Source organism: Oryctolagus cuniculus, chromosome 6 (genome assembly GCF_051225735.1).
Source record: "Oryctolagus cuniculus isolate XC-2025 breed Fujian yellow rabbit chromosome 6, ASM5122573v1, whole genome shotgun sequence".
Lineage (NCBI taxonomy): Eukaryota > Metazoa > Chordata > Mammalia > Lagomorpha > Leporidae > Oryctolagus > Oryctolagus cuniculus.
In genome coordinates this window covers 15564759-15576010 of record NC_142872.1, presented here as the reverse complement: position 1 = coordinate 15576010, position 11252 = coordinate 15564759, and the positions used below count along the sequence as shown (strand labels likewise).

General features: G+C 53.0%; 1 protein-coding gene and 1 long non-coding RNA gene across 6 annotated transcripts in view; one reads left to right on the top strand and one right to left on the bottom strand.

Moving 5' to 3' along the window:
* Positions 1 to 685: 685 nt before the first annotated feature.
* LOC149126031 (uncharacterized) lies at positions 686 to 5045 on the bottom strand. The gene is made up of 3 exons (XR_016235281.1): positions 4908 to 5045; positions 4076 to 4245; positions 686 to 2817 (listed from the first exon to the last, which is right to left on the bottom strand). It is a non-coding gene; the product is annotated as an uncharacterized LOC149126031 (long non-coding RNA).
* The window catches only part of ZNF608 (zinc finger protein 608), a 104851-nt gene continuing 97724 nt past the window's right edge, over positions 4126 to 11252 (top strand). For 3 of the 5 annotated variants that reach the window (XR_016235280.1, XM_089334895.1, XM_051843369.3), the window contains exon 1: positions 4126 to 5016. Coding sequence is in view for 2 of the 5 variants with exons in the window: in XM_089334895.1 (XP_089191021.1) it covers positions 4126 to 5016 (891 nt within the window). In the remaining 3 variants the exon portion in view is untranslated. The remainder of the gene's footprint in view (positions 5017 to 11252) is intronic. The other 2 variants (XM_089334896.1, XM_089334899.1) reach the window with 2 other exon arrangements.

Below are 11252 nucleotides of genomic sequence, written 5' to 3'. Positions count from 1 at the left end.
CCCGGCGCACCCCACCCGCGCCCAGGGTGTGCTTTATACGCGGGTGTCTCTCGGCCCCCTCCAGTAGCCCCGAGAAAGCAGCCGGCCAATCGGAGGGCCCGGTTTCATAAAAGCTGCTCTCTGATTGGCCCGATGCGAAAGGGCACTGCGAACAAAGAAAAGTCCCTTTCAGGTACAGCGGCTGGGAGCTCGCTCTGCTGCGCTCCCCCGCGTGTGCGTGCGTTGAGTTCCAGCCCAGATTTCGGTGCTGCACACCAAGCCGGTTGCGCGTGTAGGCACTGGGGGCAGGGGGAGGGAGGGGAAGATTTTTTTCGTTGTTGTTGTTGTTTTTTTAACTTTACATTTTTTTTTATAAAAAGTACACAGGACGGTCTGTGACACTCTGATGGTCCATCTTCTTTCCTAATAAATTTGTTGAAGAGATTAGAATTTCCAAAATAAAGCGGCCGCCACCACCACCACCACCACACACATTCAATGCAGTTAGAAGGAAAAGGTCAACTCGGTGCCAGACAGACCGTAAGTACGGTTGCGTGGTGTGTCTCTTCTCTCTCTCTGGCGCTTAGCGGGGACTGGAGGCAGGGGAGTGCTTGGAAGGCGGAGCTGGCCCCAGGGTCCGGCTTGCGCCTCTGCAGCAGCCCGGGCCGGGGAGCCGTGTTACCCAGCGGAGGCTGCAGCGTGAGTTGAACCTCACGCAGTTCCGCTCCTCCGGGCGCTCGGGGGGACTTGCAGCGAGCTGCCCTTGCGGGGCTGCAACCCGCAGGACGATGGAAGCCACGCAGCTCCAGGTCCCGGGCCACAGGGTCAGTCCTCTCGCCCGCCTGCGCCCTCCCTCTGCTGTCCCGGCTGGGGCAGCCCCCTCCCCAGGCCGAGCCCGGAGAAGGGGGAGGGGACCCAGCCGGGTCTCTGTCCCCCTGCCACGTCCCAGTGTCCAATAATTTAATCTCAGACCCGTGTCCCAGTGCAATGGTGATGAGGACCGTTTTTTCCACCTCTTAAAAAAAAAAAAAAAAAGCAAGCAAGCCCTCCAAATACCATTGAGAAAGGAAGAGAGGAAAAAAAAAAAAAGGCCCCACCCAACCCAAACAAACCCACAAATAGTAACAACGGTGTGTTTATTCCCGGGCTCGGCCCGGGAGCTCGCGAGACGGTTCTTTGTTTCCTACGAGGGCGGTGGGGTGGCAGTGTGGGGGTGGGGAGCCCCTCAAACGCCCCCGAGCAGCCCCCGGCCCCGGCCGACAAATTGGAGCGAAGTTGAGGAAAGGTTTATAAGGTGTTTCTGCAAAACATCTGCTGGGCTCCCCGCGCCCCGGGCAGACCCCAGGACGCGGGGCTCGGGTGGGTGCGGGGCTCGGGTGGGTGCGGGGGAAGCCCGCAGCACGTGCGGGCCGCCCCGGCGCGGGGGCGAGCGCGGGGACAGACCGTCAGCAGCTGACTGGTTGTGTGTGTGTGTGTGTGTGTGTGTGTTTTTTTAAAGACCAGATCAGTATTTTCTTGATACCTTGTCACCATTTTCGCTCTCACGACGGCCAATGGAGCCCGCGGCGCGCACGTGACGCGGGCGGGCCCGCTCCGGTGCGGTGGTTGGCCGCCCCGCGAGCCCGCCGCCCCCGCCCGCAGCCCCGCGCTTCCCGCGGAGCCCCCCACCCCGCGCTCCCCATCCATCACCGATTCATTACTGCTTTTAGCTTTCCCGACGCCGGCTAATTAAAAAGACGAAGCCGGGGCTCCGCGCCACTCGACGCGGGCGGGGGCGGCGGGAGGAGGAAGAGGAGGAGGAGGAGGAGACACGCGGGGACACGCACCGGCCGAGTACCAGGAGGGGAAAAGTGTCCTGGAAAAGGTCGCCTTGAAAAAAAAAAAAAAAGATTTTTTTTTCCTGACTCTAATTATCGAATTACCACATGACCGATGGGCTGGAGCGACACAGGCCGCCCTCCTCCTCCTCCTCCCGCGTCGCCCGCTCCCTCAGGGACTATCCTGGGAACTCGGTTCCTTTTTCTTAAAACAACATAAAAGAGGAAAGCACCACATCCTCTCGGGTGGGAGGGCCGCGCCCCCTCGCCTCGGCGCGCGCGGCCGCCGCCCCCAGCCCCCACACCTGTGCCCCGCGCCGCGGCCGCGCTCCTCCCCCGCCTTCCTCCTCCTCCTCCTCCTCCTCCGCCGCCGCCGCCCCCGCCTCGGCTCCTAAGTTAGTTGGAGAAATCAAATCTGTCAGGAAGGGCGGAAAAATGCCACTTCCCGGCTAACAGGCGGAATCCAGCCCAGATTTTCAGGGCTTTCTGGCCTCGCTTTCTTCCCCGGCGCTAATTTGCCGCGGTGCGGGCGCCGCGGGCCTCGGCGGCGGCGGCGGCGGGCGCCCGGGGCTCGCTCGGCGGGGTCCTCGCTCGCTGCTCGCGGGGCTCGAGTGCGGGGCCGGAGGCGCACTCACAAGTTGGGGAAAGTTTTGTCTCGGACCCCCCCCCCCCGCCTCTGTCTCTCTCTCTCTCTCTCTTTTCTCTCTCTCTTAAAAAAAAAACAACTATTATTCTCGATGCTTGTTAAGAGGAAAAAGCCCCTCTGGTGCTTCTGTCGTGAACGTGAAACATTATCTTCCAGCCACAGTGACACATTTTTTTTTTTTTTAAAGGAGAAAAGGACTCCCGAGCTGTTTGCCAAAAAGGGGTGGGGGTGGGGAGGCGGAATAATGCGATCGAGTGATGATTCTGGCAGAGATGCGCTCTTGGGTTTCTTCCTCCTTGATCATTCGGTGTTTAAGTAAAATGAGGCACAGGCTTGTTTCCGAGTGGACGGGGAAAAGCATTTTGATTTGCTGGCCTAATTAAAAAAATGATAGAGGATTAAAGGTAAGCGATGTGTGTGTGTGTGTGTATGTGTGTGTATATATATATATTTCTTTTTTTTTTCCTGACAGTCAACTGTTAAAAAGGGGCTGATCCCTTTAAAAACCGTTTTAACTGCTCTTTGTCAAACACACACTCATTTGCGGTCATTGAGGCCAGCTTGGCGCGGATCACTTAAAGTGTATGTCTTAATCAGTTTCCTTGTACAGTCAGCAGCAGCACCGTATTTAACAGACCGAGCCATTCTGCGGGCTGGGAATAGAGCAGAGTTGTTCAGATACATTTTTTTTTTTTCTCAGAAGGCAGATACTTAACCTTTTGTTAGAACACAGAAATGCTATCGAGACATGTGTATGTGTGTTTAAAGAAATCGTGTGTGCTACTGGGGAGAGCAAGGAGAGGAGGGAGGGAGGTGTATGTGTGTGTGCTGGGGGGGGGTTGTTGGTGGTTGTTTTTTTTTTTTTTTTTTTTTTTTTTTTAACTGTTCCTTCCTGGGAACAAAAGCCAGATTGCCCAGATAATTTCCAAAAAAAAAAAAAAAAAAAAAAGTATTGAAATCAGAAATAAGGAGAATTCAGCAGATCGCTCCAGAGAACTTGGAGGTCTGGGCTTTTAAATGGCAAGAGCTAGGACACAGTCAGGGGCATTCAGATCTGTTCCTCTGTGCTGAGTGTTGAGCCTGTGAATGTAGGGGTTGAAATAGCACATGTGCCAGGCCAAAAAAAAAAAAAAAAAATTCTATACTTAAAAAAAATAGGAACCTACAGAAACCTTTCTGGACTTGAATCAGATCCTGAGGATTTTTATAATGCTTTTTTTTTTTTTCCTTTTTAAAGAAGTGATTGTCCTGTGTTGTTGCTACAGGATTTTTTTTTTTTTTTCCCTCTTTAGCTGCTGTCGGAGGCTCACTGTCCTGGGCATGTGTTTCGGGTCTGGTTCTTGCCCTTCTCCCCGACGCTGCACGGGGCAGACAATACCCCAGGCGTCCCGGTCCCTTCCTGACGCCGCAGTGGTAAGGGCGTTCTATTCCGGCAACACCCAGACGAGAAGGATCGGCCTTTTCCCCCCTTCGCAGGAAAAGGTGGACCAGGACTGAAGGGTGTCGGAAGCCTGGGGCGCTCTCGTGGGGGCCGGAAGACTGGGAAGCGGAGACGTGGAAGCTTTTGTTGTTGTTGTTGTTGTTGTTTCCTTCCGAGAGCGAGCCCCGCGGAGCCAAGCGAATGTCCCCTCACCTCCCCAGGAAAGTTCTCCGGCTTTTGATGCTCCAGAACTCGTCTTCAGGATGTCAGTGAACATTGCGGCTGCAGGCAAAGGCGTGGATGCGAACGCGGTTGATGCCTACGACAGTGGTGATGATTGGGAAATCGGGGTTGGCAATCTGATCATCGATCTGGACGCCGACCTGGAGAAGGACAGACAGAAATTCGAGATGAACAACCCCGCCGGCTCCGCGAGCGCCGGCAGCTCCAAGGAGTGCGGCGGCGCGCCCGGGGCGCCCGCAGCCCTCGCCGACGGCCTGAAATTCGCTGCCGTGCAGCCCTCCGCTCCCCAGGGGAATTCGCACAAAGAGACCAGCAAATCCAAAGTGAAAAGGAGTAAAACTTGCAAGGATGCTAATAAATCTCTGCCTTCTGCTGCCTTGTACGGGATCCCCGAGATCGGCGGCGCTGGCAAGCGGCAGGAAGTCCAAGGGCGCCCTGGAGAGGCGGCTGGCATGAATTCAGCGCCGGGTCAGAGCGCGGGCGGCGGCGGCGGTGGCGGCGGCGGCGGCGGCCCCAGCGGCCCGGGTCCCGGTCCCGGCCCCGGCGCGCCCACCGCGGGCGCGGGCTCCTGCGCCAAGGCCCGGGACGACAAGCCCGCCAAGAGCCAGGGCAGCCGCGGCGCCAAGCGGGACAAGGACGCGGGCAAAGCCAGAAAGGACAAGCACGACCTGCCGCAGGGCCACCCCGGCGGAGGGGGCGGCCAGGCCCCTAACGGGGGGCACCTCTACGGCTTCGGGGCCAAGAGCAATGGAGGCGGCGCGAGCCCCTTCCACTGCGGGGGCGCCGCCGCCGGGGAAGTTACCAAAAGCGCGGCGGATTCGGGGCTGCTGGGAGCAAACTCTGTGTTGGTCAAGAAGGAAGAGGAGGAGGAGGAGAGCCACCGGCGGATCAAGAAACTGAAGACCGAGAAGGTAGGACAGAGTTTGCCCTCCGCGCGGTCCGCTGTGGCGCGTGCCTTGGTGTGGGTGTGCGGGCCGTGCCCTCCCCCGCCCCCTGCAGCCTCCCGGTTCTGCGGGAGGGGTCCATGGTGTGCACCTGTGCGTGCAACTGCGACGCGGGGGGAGCTTTCTGGGCTGCAGCGTTTGGCTCTTGCAGCGGTCGGGTCCCCGGGTGGGAGGGCCTGAGGGGGCTCCTAGAGCGCCTGTCCCCGCACGCGGGCTCCCAGCCCAAGTTGCAGCGTGTGTTTTAACCGCAGGCAGTCCTGCACCCGCTTCACTTGCGGTGGGGGTTTCTCCTCTAAGGAGAGCTGTCTTCTGTGTGGACTGACCGGTTCTGGGGTGCAGCGTTCCAGCACCCTACTTGGAGGGGCATGCCCAGGATGCTAACTTGCCCTCCACTGTCTTGCCATGAACTCACCCCCCCCCCAAAAAAAAGATTCTGTCCAAGGATGTCCCTGGACGGGTCCCTGAGGTGTGTTGGGTTGTTGGTTTCCTAACTGAGCAGAAAGGCTGTTTGGCTTGGCGGTTGCTGGGATGCAGTCCCTGATCCCTGGAAAGTGGAGTTGTCACTTGCGCCGGCTGGCGTGACTGGGGAGCGGTGGAGTGGATGTTCCAGGAACGTGGAGCCCAATAGGAGACTCGCGGGCTGCATTTGAACCCTGTGCCCAGGGACTTGGGCCATTTTGAGCCTCCCTCCAGCTGTCCCGTGGTCATAACGGTGGTCCTTACACCAAGCCTTGGACAGACTGCCCCCAGCGTGGTGCTGTGGAGGGGGTGGGAGAGACAGGCGGGCGTCTTCCTGGTCTGGTGATCTTGTGCACTGAGTGATGTCTGGGCGCCCTAGGGGCTCTGTGTCCACGAGGCAGGGTGGCGGCCAGCTGGGGCTGTGAGTGACGTTGTTCTAAGTTAAGCCTTGTAGAAGCGACACTTTGTGGACAGGGGGGTGTTTGGAAACGTGCTTACTAAACGACTTGATTTCGTCTCTCCGGTTTCCGACTTGATCAGAATTCTCAGCGGTGGTAAATCATGTCTTTGGGCAGTTGTTTTCTGTGTCAAGTTACTCTGCTCTCTAAGCCTTTTTGTTGTTTTGGCGTGGGTGTTGTGTGTCCAAGATTGAAGGTGGAGTATGGGAGATGAAGTTGGAGTGTGAGAGATGAAGTTTGGATTTTGCAAGTTGATGGAGTTACGTTAAGGGGTTCAGCATGCCAAATCCACCGAAAGCCTTTGGACCCTCCCTCCCGCATACACTTCAGCTTCCTTGGTAAAACAGCGTCTTTTTTTACATTGATGAGTTTAAGTGGGGTTTTTGAAGTGTTGCCAGGTTTTAAATGTGTGGTTTCTCATCATTTCTGCTAAAAGGCGTTCTGAGATCTTCCCATTACTGAGTACAGTGGAGCATTTACTTTTGTTGCCAATAGTCTTCAAATTGCAGTTCTAATCTGCTTTAACTGTCTCGATGGATTGCCCTAATCCAGTGCTCACAATGGCCGTGGCGAAGGAGTCAGCGCCGTGTGATTGATTCGCGGGCTGATTGGAATGTGGGAGGGACTGCCCTTTTGCATCCCCCTTAGCCTTTTAATCTTCCAGCCAAATGTTCACATTCAACAATTTTGTTTAGCTGGCAACCGGGACATTTCAGACTCTCAAAGGCTGCTGTCATGGCAACCGAGATGAGAGCATGGTGTCGCTTCTCTGGTTTTTGTGTTCTTTTCACTTAACAGCCACAGAGGAAACTGGATGCAGAATGGGAGAACTAAATTATTCATGTAGGTGCCCCTGTTCTAGAGTCTGAGCGCTGTGTGAATTACATCAGTGAGGAGCCCACAAGCCCTGGTGCTGGGGGCTGGGAGAGGGCCGGAAGCACCTTGCACCTTTAGATTCCCTCCCCCTCTACAAGCTGCACCTGTACCGCCCACCTTAGCCAGTGGGGTTGGCACAGGGGCCCTTGTTGCAGTCTCCAACGCTGATCCTTAAGGCTCCGCTCCCCAGCCCCTGGCTGCAGAAGGCTTTCATTCCTTGCAGGAATGCCACCCAGGGAAGTAACTTTCTGCTAACTAGCATAGGTGTCAAATTAGGCTTCAGTGTAGAGAAGGCGTCCTGATGGTGGGACAAGTCAGGGTTCAGCAGGAGCAGCTTCACCTGACAAGGTATTGCAGCTGCGAGGCACCTTGGAGGCAGGTTTTCTGACCTTTTTAATACAGTGTCCTAACTTCCTCTCTGTTTGATTGTGCGGGTTTCTGAGGAGTCAGACAAAATGACTGAGTCTGAGCAGAGTTGGTTCGTGAGGGGCCGTACCTGAGAACCAAAGGGACGCGGTACATGTGCGCTTTGTGTGCACTTGTGTGTGTGTGTGTGTGTGTGTGTGTAGTTTGGAAGGTTCAAAGGAGATTCATGAGACTGGCTGCCATCGGTTAATTTTCACAGCGTGCCTAAATGTCTATTTTTGATCTGTTTATTCTGTTTCTTCACTGCACCATCATGTAAAACATGATAAATTGGACCTTATGAAACCTAATTAAATCAATGAGTGTTCTATTCCTTTATGTGGAAACCATAAGTATGTTGTAAAAGTCGCCACTCCCATAATACGTGAACAAAATCAAAACATGCCATAATTCTGAGATGTGTGAGCAGTGCTTCTGTAGCCCATTTGGTGGTTAAGCCACCAGTGACATGTCTGAATAAGTAGATTTGACGGGTTGGCTTTTGGTTGTTAAGACCTGCCTCTCTGCCTCCGCCCTCCTTTCTTGGGAGGGGGGGCGGCGTGATAGCTTTGCACCAAGCTCTCTAGCTGCAGCCTCAGCTGGCCTGCAGCGTTCACTTATCAGATTGGAACAGGCAGAGATTGGGCTGAGCTCAGCAGGCACGTGTAGGGAGCACTGGACCTGCCTGTATTGGTTCACTGAAGCCCTGGAGAAGACACAGGAAAATTCTTAACCACAGCTGGTTCTGAAGTAGACAGGAAAGGTACTCTGGGTCTTAGAGTTGCATGGCTTAGGGTTCTATTTAGTGCCTACTGAGATAGGAGTGCCCTAATAGTGCTATTGATAGGGCCCTTGTCATCCTAAAGGGGGTGTCTGCAAATGCACCAGTCCATACAAGATCCCATTTCCTCTTATTCTCTTGCAAAAACGTTTCCGCACACAACACTAGGCAATTCTGGTGCATTTTGAGTGTGAGCAGTGTTAGGAACCTGTTTTGATTGAGTTTTTGGACGCTTTGGTGTGGCCGGTTGGTTGCAAACAGTGTCCCCTGCACCTTCTGCTTGGCGTGGCACTTCTCAGCTGTGAGGGAAAATGGCAGCAAGTGACCTCACTGCCCTTAAAGAACAAAGTCCATTGTTGGGGTCACCCAGCTGTTCTGTTGGGAACGTTGGGAACTAAGGGTGGCCCCCCCCACCAGCACAGGTCCAGGGCCTGGCTGCTCTGGAGGCTTGGCCTTTCCCCATAGAGGTTTTCTGTGAGAACCCTTGGAGCTTGGGGTATTTGGGGGGATCACAGCTTCAGCACAAAGCCACAGCTTAGGATTTGAAATCTGTTGGATTTGCTGCAGAGATGAACAGATCCTGCTGATGAAGATGGCACCAAAGGAGAGAAATAACATTGAGCAACTTCTAGTCACTTTGCAAATAGTCTGTAAAACAAAGGCGGGGTGGGGGCGGGGATGGGAGGGCAGCTGCTCGTCCCAGTGTCAGGAGGTTAAGAATGCTCTTCAAGGGAGCCAGCTTGGCTGCAAGATGGTTTTAATTAGAGCGTTATAAAGACTTATTTTTCCTAAGCAGCGTTTTATAGTCAGTAAATGAAATGTGTGCCGAAAGTGCTAAGCAGAAATCTCCCCAAGCCCAGAGGTGTTCAATAACCAGATTCAAACAACGTGGGAAGGGGCCATCTGTTCTTCGTTTTCAGCATGAAAAACGGGGATTGCATGGCTGAGATTGGCTCCAATTTTGACAGTGTCTGTGTGTGCTTTTTTTAAGATTTAAAAAAAGTTCACCTGGTACTTCATAGAAACTTGAAATTGCAGTAATGTGACCAACACTGTGAAAACACATGTTCCTACATTTATTTTAACCAGTTCCATTTTTATTTAAAAGCTTTCCAGAAGCTGAGCCCCTGAGCACTTTATAATGGTTATTCGGTCCCTGCAGGCAGTCGTGGTGTGAGGGGTCAGTTCTGGGGAGATCTATTGAGCCAGTACCTGAATGATTCTGTCAGTTTCCTCGCCTGGAGGCAGGGGTGGGGGCTGGGGGAGCTGGCAGGTCAGCCTGTGTGGGTTAATCTAATTGTATTATGTGATGGTGCCGGTGCCCGGTGCCAGTGCTGGTGCTGGTGACCCAGAGCCCTTGCTCTTACACAGAGCTGTAGCCTAGGATTGTCGGTTACTGGGAAAATACTCTTCTAAGATAACTTTTGAGCCCTTGACTCTGTGGGTTGTGGGTTTGGGAAGAGCTCTGGGTGAAACATTACCCAGCCTTTGTTTGAGGTCTTTTTATGGAAGCTAATGACTGGGCTTGTGCCTCCCTGAGATAAATGACATTATCTCCAAGTGGGCTGACAGGAAACAGACATGTTAATGGTGAAGCTGCGGGGAGGATCTGCCCAGGTTCTGACAAAAGAGTCCAGAAGGGACCCCTGGTTGTGGTCATTAACACGTAATGCATTCGCTCTCTTCCTGAGAGGCCCTTGGTAATTGGAAAGCTATTTTAGCCACAAGCACTTAAATCGTAAATCTGCTACTCCCGGTTCCTTGGGCTTCTTAAAAGTAGGGGTGTGTGGTGCAGGATGTGTGTGTGTCTTGGTTAACATGTGTGTGATCTGTATCTTTTCTTGTAAACATGGTGGCAATTTTTGAGGGCTGCCCAGAGTGGCATTTGGAGAGCTGCAGCTTGGGACTGCATTCATCAGATGCATTTGTGGGTCTCACAGCAGTGTTCAGCCATCCATCCCTCTGCTTCCTGAAAGCGAAAGAGCATGCCCAAAGCTAAGAAGTCGTTTTCATACTTGCAGATGTCTCATGGCAGGAGCCTAAAATCTCTTCGTAATAAATAGGGAGAGAGGTTGTTGTGCTCAGTGATTTGGCGTGTGATGCAGTCTTTTTGATGTGTATGTTTGGCAAGAAGGTCATGGGCATAATTGAGTTTCCGGGCTTCTTAAAGGAAGAAAACTGCCATGCCGAACCCAGTCTAGAGATGAAAGGGGTCGTGGTATTGTTTAATACGAAGTACTGCGGGGGTACTGCGGTTCTCTTACAGCAATTACGGTAGCACAGCATAATTTTGACTGCCAGCACTCTGAATTTGCCAGCTATCTGAACATCAAGAGTTTTACTCACATACTGAACAGCTGATTCCTCAGTTGCAAGGTCCGCGTTCTAGCCCAATAAGGAAGCTAGAACTGAGGAAGTCCCTTGTGGGCAGTGTTACAGTGCACACAGCCCTCTGTACTATCATTGTTGTCAATAAATGACAATTCTCTCTTAATCTCTGTGTCGCTGAAGATAGCAGACAATGAGAACAGGCCAGGTCCTGCCACAGTCACGAGGTAGTAATACAGAGATCACATGGGGTGATGGACCTGGTGTTCCACAGGTGTGTCTCAGGACATCCTCCCAAGGCCTACAGAGGTGGTGGGTTGGGACTGTTTAGTTAGAATGGGCTTGACTCTTTAAAAAAAAAAAAAGGTCACTGTTGATTTTGCTTTCCAAAACTGGGCTGCGGACTAAATGGGCTCCTCCCTCCCCCCCAGCTGAAGTTTCACTAGTGACTACTTGCTTTCTGTTGCAAGTTCTTTTTAATTTAAGCTTAAGGTCTTGGCAACTGGAACAAAGCCTTTGCAGCTGAATGGAAGGTTGTTAAACCATTCACAGTTGATTGGCCAGCACTTGGGGCTGTTTGTAATGTTATTTTGAGAGCTGTGAAGATACTCGAGAGGGTGAGACTGGCACTTTGCTCCTAACTGCGGAATGTTGCATATCTACTAAATGTGGCTTGGAAATACCTTTGGGAATGTAAAGGAGAGGAGATTATGGGTTTTGCCTGGAGAACTGAAATGATCACAAAGCAAACACTTCCATTTTGATAGCTTGGTGCGCCTAGAACCACAGGGATCTCATCTGTTATTCAAAAGGTTTTTTTTTTTTACCCCCAGCAAAGCTGAATAAAAATTTTAAAGTATGCATTGTAGTTGCAATAGAGAACTCCGGGGGAAAGG